Source organism: Equus asinus, chromosome 6 (genome assembly GCF_041296235.1).
Source record: "Equus asinus isolate D_3611 breed Donkey chromosome 6, EquAss-T2T_v2, whole genome shotgun sequence".
Classification (NCBI taxonomy): Eukaryota; Metazoa; Chordata; class Mammalia; order Perissodactyla; family Equidae; genus Equus; species Equus asinus.
The window spans coordinates 99,832,361-99,850,427 of NC_091795.1; the positions used below are offsets into that span (position 1 = coordinate 99,832,361).

The 18,067-nt window shown below is 45.3% G+C and overlaps 1 protein-coding gene across 2 annotated transcripts; it reads left to right on the plus strand.

Annotated features, from left to right (window-relative positions):
* The first annotated feature begins 1,847 nt into the window (after nucleotides 1-1,847).
* On the plus strand, nucleotides 1,848-17,017 carry RNASEH1 (ribonuclease H1). Of its 2 annotated transcripts, none has more exons than XM_014866793.3 (8): nucleotides 1,848-2,100; nucleotides 3,006-3,121; nucleotides 6,135-6,299; nucleotides 7,949-8,048; nucleotides 9,033-9,099; nucleotides 9,419-9,503; nucleotides 10,037-10,161; nucleotides 11,154-17,017. In XM_014866793.3, exons 1-8 carry the CDS (start codon nucleotides 1,970-1,972, stop codon nucleotides 11,253-11,255), a joined length of 891 nt encoding a protein of 296 aa, XP_014722279.1. In that variant the 5' UTR covers nucleotides 1,848-1,969; the 3' UTR covers nucleotides 11,256-17,017. The 2 variants fall into 2 exon arrangements, with proteins under 2 accessions (XP_014722279.1, XP_014722280.1); XM_014866794.3 differs by having other exon boundaries at nucleotides 1,849-2,100; nucleotides 9,045-9,099.
* Nucleotides 17,018-18,067: the final 1,050 nt, after the last annotated feature.

Consider the following 18,067-nt stretch of genomic DNA (forward strand, 5'->3'; position numbering starts at 1 on the left):
ATGAAAAAGTCTGACAAAACAGTTATGGCTACAATGGGGTATAGTGGGCTCTCAGAGTTTTCTGCTGAAAGCAAAAATTGGTGCAACCACTTTGGAAAAGTTTGTCATAGCCTCTTACAGTCCCTTCTTATGATTACATCAATAAGCTACTGGGGCCAGCCTGGTGGCATAGTAGTTAAGTTCATATGCTCCACTTTGGCGGCCGGGAGTTCATGAGTTCAGATCCTGGGCATGGACCTACACACCACTCATCAAGCCATGCTGTGGCAGTGTCCCACATACAAAGTAGAGGATGACTGGCACAGATGTTAGCTCAAGGCCACTCTTCCTCAAGCAAAAAGAGGAAGATTGGCTACACGTTAGCTCATGGCCAATCTCCCTCACCAAAAAAAAAAAAAAAAAAAAAGAAAGAAAGAAAAGAATTGAGACCTGTTAAAAACTTGTTCCTGATTGATCACTTCAGGAAGAGGGCTCTCTACCACATTATGACTGATGTCATTAAAGAAAGATGACACCACCTTCTGCAATTCCTGGTAGGCAAAGATGCCACCTAACATTGTGTCACACTTACTCTCATTCACATTGTCTCTCACTCTCATAGTCCTCTTTCCTATCACCTGGCTTATTTCTTTTATACCCCTAACAACAATGCTCGATTGCTTGTTTGTTTTACATGTCTAGCATTTCACTCCCCTCACTAGAAGGGAAGCTCTGTGTTGTCTCACCAGTGTCTGGAACAGCGCCGTTCAATAATTGGAGTCACAAACAATTTAAACTTTTCTAGCTGTCACATTTAAAAAGTAAAAAAAAAAAAACAAAGCTAATTTTAAATATATTTATTTAACACAATATATTCAAAATATTATCAGTTCAACATGTAATCAATATAAAAATTAATGAGCTTTTACCTTCTTTTTATTTTTCACACCAACGTTTCAAACTCTGGTGCCTATTTGACACTCACAGCCTATCTCAGTTGGATTAGTCCCATTTCATGTGCTCAGTAGCCACGTGTGGCCAGCTCTGGATAAGTGGCTGGTATATTGTTGGCACTCAGTGCATACCTACGGAATTTTTTAGCGGACCTTGAGAAATAAGCAGAGATGGTTTTGTTATCTCTAATTTGCAGGTTATAATGGAGAATGACAATAGCTATTTCTATTTGGGTACTTTATGTGTCAGGGAGTAGAGTGTGCTCTTTTCATAATTTATTTCATCTAATATCTCAAAACCACAACTTTTCGCAGTGGGAGTTTTCATTCCCATCTTTCAGCTGATGAACTAAGTCTCCAAGGGCTAAGGCCTGGACTGAGACCACATGTTCCCTGGTAGGTACCGCGGCCCGGCCCGAGGCGTGCGCAGAGTGCCAGGCGCCCAGGGGGCCCAGAGCTCCCAGCACGGCCCCGAGGACACAGGGACGAGGCCCAGAACTGCGACGGAGGCGGAGCGGGAGGAGCGGCCCCGACGCCCAAAGACCCGCGGAGGATGGAGGCTGGGCAGCGTCGGGGCAAGTGCAGCGGGGTCAGAAGGGCGCCCGACCCCAGGCCCCGCCCTGCCCTAGGCTCCGCCCCGTGCCCCGCCCACCGGCCCAGGCTCCGCCCCTCCCTAGCTCTCGCCCCCTCCCCACACCCGGCCCCGGGCCTCTGGTACCCCACGCCGTGCCTCTCCCTGCTCCCGGCTAGGCCCCTCCCCGCCCCAGAGCCCTCCCCGCTCCAGCCCCGCCCCGCCCGGGGTCCTCCGCCCGGGCCCCACTGCCTCAGGACGACCGGATGCTTAGGAGCCTGAGGAGCACGCGGTTTCAGGCCCCGCCCCACCGGCCCCGCCCGAACGCGCGTCATCTTTCCGGGACGCGCGTCATTTCCCCGGGACGCGGGTCATCTCCACGCGCCGCCATCGCCGCAAGCTTGGTCTGTGGGATGTTGGCGCCAGGTCGGGAGGCGAGATGCTCGCCGGTGGCCGGGAGTAAACCATGACCAGGCTTTTGGGCGTGGTGCACAGAGTCGCTTTGGCGGTCGTGCGCTGCAGTGGCCGTGGCTGCGCGGGGCTCAGCATGTTCTATGCCGTGAGGAGGGGCCGCAAGGCCGGGGTCTTCCTGACCTGGTGAGTGAACCGCGCCTCCCGGGAAGGGGGCCCGGGGCAGCCTTCACGGCGGAGAGGCGGGCTGTCACCCTGGGTGCGCGGCCCTCGGCCTAGGGTTGAGCACGGGACTCCCCGCGCCTTCCCGCCGGCTGCCTGGGCCGTGGGAGCCCCGGGCGCGCCCCCCCCCCCCCCGGGTTTATCCGCCGACGTTGGCCCGCGGGTCCCTGCCCGAGGCTCGACTCCGTTTCATTTTTGTTAGGAATATCAGTGGCCAAACTCGACTTAATCATTGCTTTTTGTTGCAGTGAAAGAATTTCCAAGAAGTTACACATAGTGGAACTCAGATAATTTCCTATGCTTTTAAGAAGAGAAATTGTGATAAGTTAATATTTGTATTGCAGTAACAATCCTTTGAGATAAGTGGGATTATTCTCATTCTCAGGTGTAGTTACTTGGTCAGGACGTTCACGGGCTAGTAAGTGACAGATGTAGGACTTGAACCCAGATGTTCTGACTCATGACCAGGACTCTTCCCGCAGTGTGGTATCAGGGTTTATCATCAGTCTATGTGCACCCTTGTGCTTCCCTATGCAGCTGTGCTACTGGGGAGGAAGCATCTCAGAAGCTGACTTTTTTGCTGTAATGAAATGATTGATAGATTTTTTTCAAAGACCTAAAAATTCTGGTATGCTTCGAGTTTGGGGGGAACCTTATGGTGGTGGTGTACCATCTGCCTGGCATGTAGCGTGACACAGGGTAAAGAGTTAGACATGCAAGATAAAACTAAACAGTGAGGCAGGACCCTTTCCCCCCTGGAACTGACAGCCCCAACCTTTTTCACACTATTCCCACCTAAGAAAAGAATGTGAAAAAGGGATGAGTGAAAGAGGGAGGGAGGAAGAAAGTAACATTGCACTCTCTTCCAGGAATGAGTGTAGAGCACAGGTGGACCGGTTTCCTGCTGCCAGATTTAAGAAGTTTGCCACAGAAGAGGAGGCCTGGGCCTTTGTCAGGAACTCTGCCAGCCCCAATGGTTCGGAAGGTAGTCGTCACCTCACATGACTGACATTTTAACCTGTTTAAAGCATTTCATATCCCAGATGTCACTTGATTTATAGCTATTCTCTAGGCAGATAGAGAAGATGTTACAATTATTTCCATTCTACAGATTAGGAAACAGCCTGAAAGCAATTTACCTTAGTGGTTTCTATCAGTAGCAGTATTAGAGATGAGCCAGAACTGCGTCTCCTGTTCTGTTCAGTGTCCTCACTATACTTCATTCCATCTTTTAAAAAATACTTGTTCTTTTTAGGGCCAGCCCTGGTGGCCTAGTGGTTAAGTTCAGCGCACTCCACTTCTGCAGCCCAGGTTCAGTTCCTAGGCACAGACCTACACCACTCGTCTTTCAGTGGCCATGCTGTGGCAGCAGCTCACATACAGAAAGAGGAAGATTGGCAATGGATGTTAGCTCAGGCGAATCTTTCTCAGGGAAAAAAAAATACTTGTTCTTTTTATTGGATTGGAGAGGCAACAGTTTTAAAGTGGTGAATGTATGCATCTGTAGGGTGTTTCCTTTTTATTTAGGACAGAGTCACACAATTGGAATTTCCTCCAGTTTCATCTGCTGTAGAAAGTGTAGTTATTTGAAGTTTAAGGACTAATATAAGAGACATCGGGTATGTAGGGAGACTCTCCTTTAGAGCACAAGATTTAAAAAATATATCTTAACCTACCTTGCAGAAGCGATTTTTCATTAACTTTACTCACAAACGTTTTTTACTACAGCAGATTAAGACTGAGCAGAGGATGGTTTGAATCCGCTTCTCGTAGACAGTCTGTCTAGAGCCTGCTGAGATGCTCGAGCATTGAACACCTGCTCCTTTGGGATGTCATAACAATTCTGGACACAGAGTTCAGGGAGAGGCAGGTCACTCTGGGAAACTTCCCTCAAGGGCTAGCTTCTGAAGCAGACGGAAGCTCACTCATTGTGCGTCTGCTCCACCCTCCATTTCCCCAGCAGCTTTTCAAGGAGCTTCTGATGTGACAGGCACACTTTCTACCCTGATGGAGAAATAAGTTGGGGATAGAGACAAGTTTGGAAGTGTGGCTCTTGTCTTGGTCAGCTTCTTAATACTTCCTTGTCACAAGATTTTGTTTTAACCCACTAGTAACTTATTCATATTTCAATTCTTCCAATATCAGTATGTTTCTATTTATTAAGTACTCTCAATCTTAAGGCAAGCCAGTTCTTTATGTCTATGAATCTACCTTTCTTAGAAGTTACAGAGGCCTGCTAGTCGGAGACTTATGCATATAAAGTGGGATTTCACATCTTTAATGTTCGGGAATCAAACCAAAAAAGGAAAAAATGTTAGCCCCTTTCCCGGTTTCTCTTTTAATGTTACATTTATCCTTATTTTGAGATTACTGAGCTATTTGCTAGTTATTGTGGTTTATATAAGCTGATTTAGGGTTACTTTACTCAAAGATAAAACACAATTTTGTAAAGTAAAAACTGTGTGACACCCGTGGTCTCCTTTTCCTTCAGAGTCTTATCTGTTCTTTAAAATCTTTTGGTCCAATTTAACTTCTTCTGTTATAGTAAATTAAATCAATGTTTTTATCAATATTAAAATCCTGTAAAATTGCACTTTGACTTGTCCCTGTGTATTTGAGTTTATTCCTGTAGAGTACTTAGAGGATTATTTTCAAGGAAAATATAAGGTAACACAAATAGACTAGAGTGGAAATATCAAACATTGCTCTGTGTGTGATGGTGACTTCACTCAAGTTTTGCCTCAGTCACCTTAGCAACCTTCTGAGAGGTGTGCGTTGATAAGCTGTGCCAGGCAGGAGATTCTGCCTCGTACCTGTTTAGTGGGTGCTCAGTAAACGTTGGAGCCCATCTCCACATCCCTGGTTTAGGGCTTCCGAGCTAGAAGTGAACTCTGTAGTGTTGAGTTGAGGTGGTTATTTTGGAGATCCAATTACCTGCTCCTTCCGTACCCCTCTATCCCCACTCCATGAAATGGTGATGCTGCTTCAGATCACGTGGTCCAGCGCCTCATGTTACAGAAGCCTGGAGGGGCTAGGTCAGTTGACTGAGTTCCCACCTCATGAAAGGTGGAGCTCCGTTGAAACTCCGGGTTTTTAAATCCTGGTCTAATTCAGCTTCTGCCTCAGCTGCCGTGAAAATATTAAAGGAGTGGGTGAGATACTGCTGCCCCAGATGAACTGAGAGTCTGTGAGAATCCCTTGAGAGTTGACCTGGAGCCCCTGCTGGGCTGCTGAAGGAAGGACGTGCAATAGCACCTCCTTGAAGGGTGCAGTCCCTTACGCCTTTTGGGTTCTGCTTCCTTTCTTCTGTCCTGTTATCTGTTTAAGGTCTACTTACCCATGTGTTCTTAGTTTTCCTAGAGGGTCTCAACTTGGAGTATAATTAGAGAATTCGGGGCGGTGAGGGGCAGGGGGTTGAACCACGGATACCATTGATCCTATATACAGAATTTTGATCGTTGTCTTTTCTGTAGAAAGAGCCCCTCAGACTTTCAAATTGTTTATGATCCCTAAAGGGTTCAGGACCCTTAGTACTATCTCCATCGAAACCACATTTCTTTTTTAAGAGAAGCTTTTCTCTGTCTTCACATTGCCCTTATCAAGCTTATCATGGAAGTGTAGAATAGTTTTATGGGATGTCAAAGTCTGAGGTGGTTTGCACTGCCTTAATTCATTCTCTCTTTATGGGGCCACATAGAGGGGGTATTTAAGTATTTAAGTCTGATTTAACTTAATAAATGTCTCGTCTCTTTTTTCTTTAATTTTGCTGAGGAAGATTTGTCCTGAGCTAACATCTATGCCAGTCTTCCTCTATTCTGCATGTGGGTCACTGCCACGTGGCCCCCGATGAGTGGTGTAGGTCTGCACCCAGGAACCAAACCTGGGCTGCTGAAGCCGAGCACGCCGAGCTTAACCACTAGGCCCCCACATTTCTTGATTCTTAATCATTTCCTGTTGTGTTCATTGTTTCTGACTTATGAGTAGACTCTGTCTTTCAGGGCAGGAAAGTGAACATGTACAAAAGTTACAAGCGAAAGCTAACAAGCGACTCCGCGAGCCCTTGGATGGAGATGACGGTGAAAACACAGAGCCTTGTGCAAAGCACGTGAAACAGAGCACAGACTCGATACCGTCAGTCAGCAAAGACATGTTTTCTTATATGGGTAAATCTTTCTTACATTTTGCATTCTTCATATAATAATGAAAATATGTCTGTGTGCAAAAGCTTTTCTCACTTTCTTAATGGGGACAGTTGAGTTATGTTTAATATCCTCGTTCATCTCTTAAAAGGCTATTTAAAAATCTTTAAGGTCACTTTTGTAATTGATCAAATCATACAGAATTATTAAAATTTTGGATGTTCACAGGAAAACCATTACATAGGCTACAAATGAGATCACCAATCTTTGGAAATACAGCATTTCCTCTGCACACAGGGTTTCCAGGTTGCTGAGGTAGAGGAAACGTGGAGACTGCAGCCTCTTCAGATAAGAGAGGGCTTGGCAGAGCTCCTTTTAGAGTCACCTAGCACCACATCTTAACCTCTCCCTTCGGATGATTCTGCCTCCTCCTGGGAAGCCGGATAGCCCTAGCTTGTCCTGCACCTTTGACTCCAGCGGTCAGGTGTCTGTACTTAATGACTTAGTATATAAGTTTCTTTTTTGTCTTTCACATGTATCAACAGAAAATGGGAATAAGTAGCATTTTTTAATATAAATCAGTGTGATTTGTAGGTTCCAAATTTTCCTCCAAGAAGAAGCCATTTTATAGTTTAAAGGAAACCAATAGAAAATGTTTTATCAAGATGTATGAAGACTGTAAAAATCAATTTCACAGTTATGTAAAAAAAAAAAAAACCCAAATATCCTTGAGTTGGTTATTTACCATTAGTAATTGAAGCAAATATTTTTGGATTGGTAGACAAGCCATTTCCATTGTCCTGACAGTTGCTGGAAGCATAATGGCACCTCACACAGTCTCTGACGTATGTTAGGTACTCACAGTTGAAACAGAGTTCAACGACTAGGAAGGCAGCCTTGTTGATGGCATCAAGTCCAGTTGAACCCAGGAAGGTTGCCCACATGTGCACCCTCACAAACTCCCCATCCTACTCTTGCTGGGACCTGCTTCTCCGTCCTTTCGCAGCTTGCCTCTGCCGGGTGCAGTCTACTGTTCCTTGCTCCCATGCCCCTGCCCTTTGACACCTGCAAGCTGACTTTTCCCACTGGCCTGCTGGAGTGTTCTGCTGGTCATGAGTGGCCTGTGAGTGGCCTCACACCAGTCCTTTTCTACTTGCTCTGTACAGCGTGGGTGCATCGATCATACCCTCTGTCTCGATGGAAAGAAGCAAAGGGGGGGACCACAGTTCACCAGTGGCAAATATACTAAGAAATAATTAGATGGACGTTTGTCAGAGGACTTGACCTGGGAGCAAATCCCCATCATGCCCAGGCACTGCTTGTCTGGAAGGACAGCTCCTGGGAGTGACCATGACCCTGCCCCCGTGAGGAGAGGGGCAGTGGCGTTCCCTGACTCCTGCAGGGGCGTGAGCAGCAGTTCTCACTGCAGCGGGCTCTAGGTTTACGGAGTGAGTGCCTTCGCCTCGGCTACAAAATGTGAGTGGATTCCAGGCAAAAAGTGTCAAGTGCTCTCGTATAAGGAATTGATAATGTTTTCCTGGACAGAAAACTTCTACAGCATCATCAAGTTCCCTCTCAGTTTAAAATGCTAATTCAATCTTAGTAAAATTTTTAGGCGAATTGCAGTTTTTAGTGATGTTGGTCTAGGCGCTCACTAAGTTTCCCTCTTACAGGAGAATTTGTGGTCGTCTACACTGACGGCTGCTGCTCCAGTAATGGGCGGAGGAGGGCACGAGCAGGAATTGGTGTTTACTGGGGGCCGGGCCATCCTTTGTAAGTAAATTTAAAAAGTTGAGTTTTTTTAAGCTTCACATTTCACCGAATCATATTCCAAAACTTATGAGAATGAGGCAGGAGCTGCTTATTGTTCAATTATCTGATAAGCAGCCTTGGCAGGGGATAGCGAAAGAGCAAACTTTGGTTCAAGTTGACACTGACGGCTTTGTTCTTCAGAATGTAAACTACCTTAGCGTTGCTTTGCTAGCACTAAATCTTGACAAGTCTCTGTGTCTCACTGATAAGATTTTACACCAAAATGACCTAACTGCCCCTAGAAGAGTCCCCCGTGTCCCTGGGAGATGGTTTGGCGAGGAGGCACAAGGGGCCGTCATCAGATTGGGAACCCGTCCTAGCACCACAGCTCTTCTGAAGATGTGAGCAAAGTCAAGGTGACGTGAAGGACGGCCGTCCAAGAGCCCCTGGCCCCTGAACGTGAAAGAACTTGGATAGTCGCTGACAGCCTTCAGTTCGGTGTAAAAGAGGGATTGGACCCGTGTGTAGTAGCCACATACCAGTCCTGAGCGTCGTCCGGTGTTTATAGGTGCTCACACCCGTGTTAGGCGTAGTTAATGTCACCTGCTCAGGAAGAATCCCACTGTACATTTCTCTTGAGCTTCGTAGTCTGTACAGCCCTGTCACTTGGATGTCTCGTTTCAGCCTCAAACCCTGTGAGAGGTGGTGAGCTCGTGTGACACCTGAGTGTCCGCAGGGTTGATGCTTGCCCTAGCCCACGCACTAAGATAGTTCAGATCCAGAAATTAAGCTTCCCTTCTGACTTCTCATCCGGTGTTCTGCTACATGCCGTACTTGGTGCTTTTCAACAAGATGCTAGTATCGTTGGCTTGATTGTTAAAGGCTGTTTTTATATGATGCTTTCTTTCATACTTCAAATAAAAATATATTCAAGCCTATATCCAATAAGAGGCTTAAGGAATCACTTTGAGAATTAGCTTTATGATTTTTTTTTCTTTTGTACTGTTTTGAAACCAGAAATGTAGGCATTAGACTTCCTGGACGACAGACAAACCAACGAGCCGAAATTCATGTAAGTTATCAGATATATTTTCCACTAAAAATGTAAGTTTAGCATTGACTCTGAACATACCATTGAACTCAGTTCAGAAGATGCTTGGTTTGGGGTTAGTGACAATTCTGAAGGACAGAAATTTTCTAGAAAAATGCTGAAACTTATTTCCTATAGCTGTCTACACAGAATTGTCTGTGTAGCATTATTTCACAGAGTATATAATTATTACAGACAGCACAGAAAAAGGGATGTTTAAATTTTTGAGGTTATTTTGATTACCAGTAATGTTGAAAGCTGAACGTTTTCTGTAGCATGACGACTGACTTGTCTCTTGAAGGCAGCCTGCAAAGCCATCGAACAGGCCAAGGCTCAGAACATCAATAAGTTGGTTCTGTATACGGACAGTATGTTTACTATCAATGGTAAGCTTTTACCTTTTCCTTCTTTCACTGTTTTTCTAGTAACTGTGAGGGGAAATAGGTATTTCCTTCCCCAATAGGAGGTATTGTGTCAGGGCAGGAACCAGATGGTAAATGGGGATGACAGTTGGGTTGTCAAGTATAAAGGAAAGTGAGGACTTGGGAGCCCAGTTCTGCCGCTCCAGGATTTGCCACAAAGGCATTTCTTTGCCAGGCACTGAAGATGTGGCACTTTGAATCTAACTACGTAACTAACTTAAGATGGTGTGCTGATAGCTTCTTTGGGAAATACCATGGGGAAGGTTGAAGAGGCTGGGAGGGCTTCCTGCAGGAGGTGACATCGTACTGGTCTGAGAGCTTTAGTCTGAGTACAAGTGGGAGTAAGTGGACAAGAAACAGAGTGCTTAAGGTCTGTGCCAAAGGGCAGGGTGCTACTCAGAATACAAGGGGGGGATGATTGTAAGAGGGACATCTAGGGAGGAAAAGAGGCCAGAACATTTGAGATTAACTGATCCATGAGTGTGCGTTTCTTCTAGGTATCACTAACTGGGTTCAAGGTTGGAAGAAAAATGGATGGAGAACAAGCACAGGGAAAGAGGTGACCAACAAAGAGGACTTTGTGGAGCTGGACAGACTTACCCAGGGCATGGACATCCAGTGGGTGAGTGAGCTCTTAAACCATCCTGTCTTATGACCAAGTAAAGCAAATTGACCTGAGAGATTTATGGTTTCCATAAGTGAGTTAATGACTTAAGTTAAAGGAATAGTTTCCATGAAATTAATACCCTAGTGTGTATTAGAACACATTCAGTTCTTTTGATCGTCACATAAGCAATACTGCTGTAACAAGAGGGTACCAGAGTGTGCAGAATGCACTGTTCTGGTACTGTGGTCGAGGGGCCATCTATATTCTGTATTTTGTCCTCGGCCGGGCACACCTCATCACTGTTAAAGTGACTTGTAATAGTCAACGTGTTGGTGTCTTCGGAAGCAGCTGTAATGTTAAATAAAACTAATTTATAGTGTATTTTGTTACAAGTAAAGTTGTGTGATAAGAAGTTAGTAATATGTTTTTTCCCAAAAAGGAAGTATCTTTTTTATAATTGATAATTTTTATTAAAATTATTTTTTCAAACAATACAGAGCAAGTTAAACTGCAACCATTTTCTTAACCCTACTTTGCCCTCCCAGCCCAGGACCACTGATAACAAACAGTTGGGTAGCTGGCATTTATAACTTGCCTTTCAGCACCATAAATGCAGTCAGTGGTTAAATCAGATAAGTACACTTCTTCTAACAGCATTTAAAGAGAATAAAGTGTGAGTATCATAGACATATCCATCCATCCATACGAACGTGCTTTGCCTGGAAAGCTTGTCAAGTCCCATCATGAACTGGGAAAAAAGCAATACAAACAGTAAAGTGCAATTTATGGAGAATCAAAATGGAATTTTTGTCAACGTGTCCGTTGCATGAGTGTGTTAGGAATCTATAGTCTGCTGTTTAGAACTGTGTTGAGGAAGAGGGGCATGAAGGAGAGCTTTCTCCTGCTCAGCCTGCCCTGAACAGTCAACATTTTTTGCAATGAGGATGTGGTCATGTGGTGTTTGTGTAAAAAATTAGTAAAAATAACAGGGAAAATTTATTTGACAGATGCATGTTCCTGGTCATTCGGGATTCGCAGGCAATGAAGAAGCTGACAGATTAGCGAGAGAAGGAGCTAAGCAATCTGAGGACCGAATGAAGTCATTTTAATTCTTGGAAAAACTTGAGCCGGTGGCTGTTTTCTTACTTTTACTTACTGGTGTGAAAAACAAAACCACAGGAGCACCTTTGCAAGTAGACGGGGAGACACCACTGTCAACCTAAGTCAGAAAGGCCAGGTAGCGTTCTGTGATGCCGCGTGATAAACAGTAGTTAAATGTATGATAAATTGAGCATCCTTTGAGATTTGAGAATTGTTTGAGATTTCAGCATTATGCTTTATTGGGCTTGATACTCTTCTCATTAGTTTTACTGCAGTCTGGACAAAAGTTTTAGGACTTTGATTTCATAAGGATGAATAGAACATTGGTTAAAAAATGCAGACAGGAAGTCTTGAAGTATTCTGAAAGAGTTCATTTACCTTCCAGTTGGGAGGATTGTGTCTCAGGGTTTTCGGGTTGACATGTGCCTGTGTAGGGGGACTCCCTTGCTGTGCAGCCCATGTGGGCCCACAGCTCGGCAGAGGATGTGGGCTGGGTCTTACCTGGCTGGGCACCCGTGTACAGGGCAAACCTGCACATAGGTAGCCCTGGCTGCTCGACGTTTGTGTAGGAACGGTTACCACCATTAAAGACCTAGATGTGTAAATAAATCTTCTAAAATTTTCTTTGAGTGTTTTTGCTAAAAGCACTATGCAAATTAAAAAAAAGAGTGAGGGGCCGGCCCCATGGCCAAGTAGTTAAAATTCTACACACTCTGCTTCAGCAGCCCGGGTTCATGTTTTCGGATCCCAAGCACCGACCTATTCCACTCATCAACCATGCTGTGGAGGCATCACACATACAAAAAATAGAGGAAGGTAGTACAGATGTTAGCTCAGGGCTAATGTTCCTCAAGCGAAAAAAAGAGGAGGATTGGCAATGGATGTTAGTTCAGGGCAAATCTTCCTCACCAAAAAAAAAAGTCTGATGTTATTTATTTATTTATAGCTTTACTTTTTATTACTCTTTTAGCACATACAGAAAATGACACAAAACAAATGTATAGCTTATTGAACTATCAAAAGGTGAATACCCCTGTAACCTCCATCCAGGTCAAGAAATACAACTTTGCCAGACACCCCAGAAAGTTCTCCAAATGTCAGTCCAATCACAGCCCCCCTCCCTCCAAAACTAATCCCGTCTTTTATAGAAATGACTTCTTTGTGTTTCTTTATGGTGGTTGGTCTTGGCTTTTTTTTGTACTTTTTGAACTTGCTATTTCTTAAGTGGCTTTAATTTATAGGCCCCCTCCATCCTGTTCTTACAGTTTGTCTGCTGAGAACCTGGGCCACTTGTCCTGTCATTTCCTGCAGTCTGGATTTTGCCGCTTGCGCGCCCACGGCGCAGTCCGCGTTTTCTTCTTCCTCTGTACTCCCTGCACGTTGGCAGCTGGGGCAGAGGCTTGATCGGAATCAGGTTCTTTCATCGGAAGCTGTAGCCAGTTTTCATCTTTTTTATGTTGACAGCTGCCAATGCTCAGTGCCTAGATCCATAGTCGGGGCTTGCAAAATGGTGATGTTCTGTTATTTTGCTCGCTTTATTGGCTGAATGGTTTTAGGAGAAGATGCTTCCCCTCATCTACTATTCAGTTTCCCGGTGGTAGAGTTCATATAAGACAGGCAGGATGGGTGCTAGGATAATTAGTTCCCTGTCATCCTTAGAAGGTGACCAGTTAAGACTTTCTGTTTATCTATTTGTATAACATGTATATGTGTGTGTCATGAACTCATGGACTTAAGCGTATTTGATGGGTTTCAATTCATTGCAATTTTTGTCTTTATTGACCCAAACTGTAGCTTCTTTGTCCTGTAGGAGGGAGCCTCTTCTGGTTGGCTCTTGATTTCTTTTGGTGTTCATGTATGCACACATTTATGCATGCACACACACACACATGTACAGACCACACGCACAGGACACTCACACAGTCCACGCGTGCGCAGACCGCATGCATGCACGCGCACACGGTCATTGGTAGCTTCCTTGCAGTCTAGTGTATCAAGGTGTTCTCAACCCATCTTGTACCTTTCCTGCTCCAAACCTAGAATCTGCTATTTCTCTTAGAATCTGATTTCTTTTCACTGACACAGCCGGGGATGCTCATTGCTACTGGGTTGATCATTGTTTATAGGCCTTTTCAGTGGACAGAGTTATGAAAAAAAATATACACACACATATTTAAAAATAAAATATTTTCCGAGCTCATGTTGGTATTCCCAGTACAAATTCAGGATTCCAGGGTGCGTAACCCCTCCTATGTTATGTCCGAATCTCCCTCTACATTGAGAGTCCTGATTCTCAGGCCCTGGGGGCAATGGAGTAGAATATCCCTTACTTAGTTGCTAGCTTTATTCCACTTTAACGTACAGGATTTGGATCCTGGTACTAATGCTGTGCTATTAATTGTAGTGAAAACTTTACCGCATTTGCCTTGTCAACCATTACATCGAATCTCTCCCACTTATCCTCATTTAGTTGTATTTCTGTGTATTTAGTGCTTATAACGAGTCTCGAGGTCAGTGACATCTTGGGAACCATATTCCCTGCGTTCCTGAATGTTGAATTTGGTTTCTATCCTTCATACTTAGAGATTGATTTTGTAGGATATGAAATCCTTTGCTTGCATTTTCTTTCCTCGAGTAACTAAAACATTTTATTTAGTTTTCTTCCAGCATAAAGTGATGCATGAAAAGCCTAATAAATCTTACTTTCTTTGCCTTGTAAGTTATGTGCTCCTCTTGCTTAGATGTCCAAAGGACTTCTTCCTTTTTCTTTATTCAGTAATTTTATTAGAATGTGTCATGTGTTAGTTGCCCTGGGTCAGTATTTGCAGGTGTATGGTATGCTCTTTCTATATCTGTTTTCAAATCTGCTATTTCAGGAAGATTTTCTTGAATTGTGGTTTAGTGTTCTGTTTTTCTTCTAATGGTTGTGGACCCAATTCCAACGTGTGGCGAGGAGGGAGGCAGGGTGTTCGCAAACCACCAAGCAAGTCTCCAACCCCAGCACGTTGTGCTGCAGTTCACTTCAATTCTGACACTGTATACCTGGAGGTAGCATCAGATCCCACAGGTTAAGGGCTCAGTCCCACAAGACTGCCCCTCCCACTGCAGACGCCAGTCACAAGCACAGCTGGTCACTTGCTCCTCTAACTGACAGGCTATAGGTTGGAGGTTCCAACGACCCCCTCCTTGGGTTCAGTGAATTTGCCTCAGCAGCTCACAGAACTCAGAGAAACATTTTACCAACTAGGTTCCTGGCTCTTCTCAGGAAGAGCCGTATGCAGGAGATGCACAGGGCACGAACGGGAACGGGCAGGGAGCTTCCGTGCTCTCTGAGTGCACCGCTCTCCACAACTCTCCACGCGCTCACCAGCCCAGAAGCTCTCCAGACCCCTCTGGGAGTTTTCGAGGTGTCATTACACAGGCAAGATTGATTAAATCGTTGGCCATTGGTGATTGGTTCAACCTCCAGCCCCTCTCCCCTCTGAAGGTTGAGGGTGGGACTGAAAGTTCCAACCCTCTAATCACAGGATTGGTTCCCCTGGTAGCAGCCTCTGTCTGGCTTTCCAAAAGTCACCTCGTTAACATAACAAAAGACACCTTTGTCTCTTATTGCTCAGAAAATTCCAAGGGTTTTAGGAGCTCTGTACCAGCAAGGGGGACAAGACCAAATGTGTATTTCTTTTTTTTATTTTTAAAGACTTTGTCTTTTCTTTTTCTCCCAAAAGCACCCCGGTACATAGTTGTGTATTTTCAGTTGTGGGTCCTTCTAGTTGTGGCATGTGGGATACCACCTCACCATGGCCTGATGAGCAGTGCCATGTCCGCGCCCAGGATTCAAACCAGTGAAACCCTGGGCCGCCGGAGCAGAGCGTGCGAACTTAACCACTCGACCATGGGGCCGGCTCCCAAATATGTATTTATGATAAGTCACACTGGCTTTGGTTTTCTCTGGAGGACCCTCTTATCTGTATGTTGAAATCTGATTTGCCCATCTTCAGTATTTGCTACTTCATCTTGAATCTTTTATCTCTTTCTTCATTTCTTTGTGTTTTTACATGTTCTCCTTTTCATGTTATGTTTCTAAAGGCATTATTTGCTGTCTTATTTGCTCTTGATTCTCATTTCTAAAATTGCTTTCCTGTCTCTCTGATTTCCTTGTGTCTGTCTTCTTACTCCTGGTGTTTTCTGATGCTGATATCTTGTGTCGGGTTTTGACGTTGTGAAGCTCCTTTTGAAGCAGTGCGTTTTGGTCTGTGTGATGGGCACGTCTTTCTGGCGTGCCCTCATGGCCTATGGGGATGTTCGTTCTGTGCCTTTTTCCTTTTTCTTAGAATAGTTCTGTGGGATTTGACCTCGATCCTCACCTGTTGCTCACTGTCCTAGTCATTTAGTTTAGATAGCTCTTCTCACTTCACAGAGCTCTCTCTGTTGGATTTTGAATAATGTTAAGAATGGTGGCCAGCTTCTTGAGCTCCGCAACGTGAATCTGGACCCTGGTCTCCGTGGTCCCCGTCCTGCCTGGTGCTGGTTCTGCTCCCGGCAGCGTGGGTCCCTGATGGGTCAATTGCAGCAGTTCTTGGGCTGCATGGCTCCAGTCCAGATCTGGTGCAGGGCCTTGATCTACTCGCCGCTAGACAAGAGCCAGTCTGTCAAGAGGCAAGCTGGTGGAGAGAGGAAACTTTACTTAAGCAATGAGCTAGCTAATCCGAAGAAAAAACACCTTGAAGGGGAACTGATTTGGAAATGACTTATGTAAGGCAGACAGGGTTGGGGAGGGGGCTCGGGGGGCCAGGTATTGGATGACCACAGACCATTGGGTGCCTCTCCATAGACAAAAGCTTCGGATCTGCTGAATTTGACGTTCCTGAGGAATCTGAGAAAACATTAGTTACTTATCAGAGAGAGAAGGAACAGTTTGGGCAGAGGACTTAGATCTTCTGCTAACAAGTCATTGTCTCTACCGGTCACTGACTGGCTACTGATCAGCTTGCCCACATGCAGTTTCAGGCGTTTCTCCAGAGCACGCTGTGAGAGTAAGACGGGGTGGGGAGGAGGGTTTGGGCGTGGAGTCTCTCGTGGTAACTCGGTCTCAGCCCCTCAGACCTTCTCACAATGGGTGCCTCGCCCTCATCCACCCCTGGAGCAGGCAGAACCGCCCAGCTCCAGCCGCTGCCCTCACACTGGCCCTGCACACCTTGCGTGGATGCCTGCTGGCTCCTCTGGGCTTCTCCGGCTCAGGGTTCATCAGGGGCCCAGTTACCCGGCTTTGGTTTTCCCCACAGGTGCATGGTGAGCAGGCCATGGGCTTCGCTGCTGTGCTTTGGATTTTGGGCAGTCACTGCATCATCTTGCTTTTAAAACGGCTTGATTGAGGCATAATTGACTGATAATAAAGAGTGCATATGTACAGTGGGCTTATGTGTACACCCGTGAAAGCCCCTCCACGCTGCTTTGAAATCCTCCCTCCCTTCTCCATCCCCAGGGGACCATTGATCTGCTTTCTGTCACTGTCGACTAATTTGTATTTTCTAGGATTTTATATAAATGGAGTCATACAACCTAAACTCTTTTTGTGGGGGCAGCTGCTTTTACTCAGGATAATTATTTTGGCATTTACCCATGCTGTGTATATCAACAATTCGCTTCTTTTTGTTGCTAAGTAGTATTCCATTGTATGCATAACCACAGTTTGTACCCATTCTCCTGTTTATGGACATTTGGATTGTTCCCAGTTTCTGGCTTTTATAAATAAAGCTACTGTGAACACTTATGTACTAGTCTTTCTGTGGACATACTTTTATTTCTCTTGGGTAAATGCTCAGGAGTGGAATTGGTGCCAAGTGTTGACTCAAATAATCCATAGCCAATCTATAGATGAAAATTTGGGGGAGTTTATTCTGATCCAAAATGTGAGGACCATGGCCCAGGGCCTTCCTTCCCAAAGGAAGAAAGGGCACCAAAGAAGTGGGTTATACAGAGTGGTTATATACCCCCAAAGAGGATGTTTCACAGAGGATTGAAATGTCCTTTTACAGTAGTCACAAGACTGCTCTGTTGGCACAGCGATGGATGGACACAGCAGGTAGGTCTGCTGTCTCAGTGGACACAGCAGGGTGGCAGGTCTGTTGTCTCCAACTGGGTGGTCACAGGTGAGCTGGGTGGTCAAAGGTGAGTGCAGCAATCAGTTCCTAGCCTAAGGAAAGATGCTTATCCTATCCTTAAGGAAGTGCCAATGTAGGGGGAATTTGTACCTTTATCTTCAGGGTGTTTGTTCTTGCCATAGGAAATGTTTAAAGCAGATATACAATGCTTGCTCAATGGCCACAGTCAGGCCCTTTTGGAAAAACAAAGTCAGGCCGAATTAGGTTTACACCAAATGGCTTCCTCATATACTCCAATATATCCTATTGCTTGCCGTTTCTGTTTGTCACAAGCAAGGGCTGTCCCTCCACCTTTGTGCACAGAAGCCAATACTGCGTACGCTGCTCTTTGAGAGAAGCAAGCTTATTAATGCAGTCAACAGGGAAGGGCTCTCAAATATGTCTCCCCAATCCAGGGTATGGGGTAAGGTTGAAGGGATCAGGGACAGCAGTGCTGGTATCTGGAAGCACTGGCAGGATGCGTTTCAATTGGCGGATCAAAATTTTCTCACTCCTGGCTGGCTTGCCACCCCTGAAAAATACCCTTTAACATTCTGTTGTTGAGATGAGGCAGGCACAGTAAACGGGGGCGAAGTTGTTATGTAGATTTAAGTCATTCCCTTCTCGACAGATAAGAGTTTCCAGAGATTTAGTCTCCTCTCCTTCCTGGCTCAGAGAGG

Bases quoted from the DNA above. Each gene is read 5' to 3' on its own strand.
- RNASEH1 (XM_014866793.3), top strand. From the start codon at position 1,970: ATGACCAGGCTTTTGGGCGTGGTGCACAGAGTCGCTTTGGCGGTCGTG. The intron at 8,049-9,032 runs GTAAGTAAATTT...TCTTTTGTACTG, and splicing joins TGGGGGCCGGGCCATCCTTT to TTTTGAAACCAGAAATGTAG. The intron at 9,504-10,036 runs GTAAGCTTTTAC...CGTTTCTTCTAG, and splicing joins CAGTATGTTTACTATCAATG to GTATCACTAACTGGGTTCAA.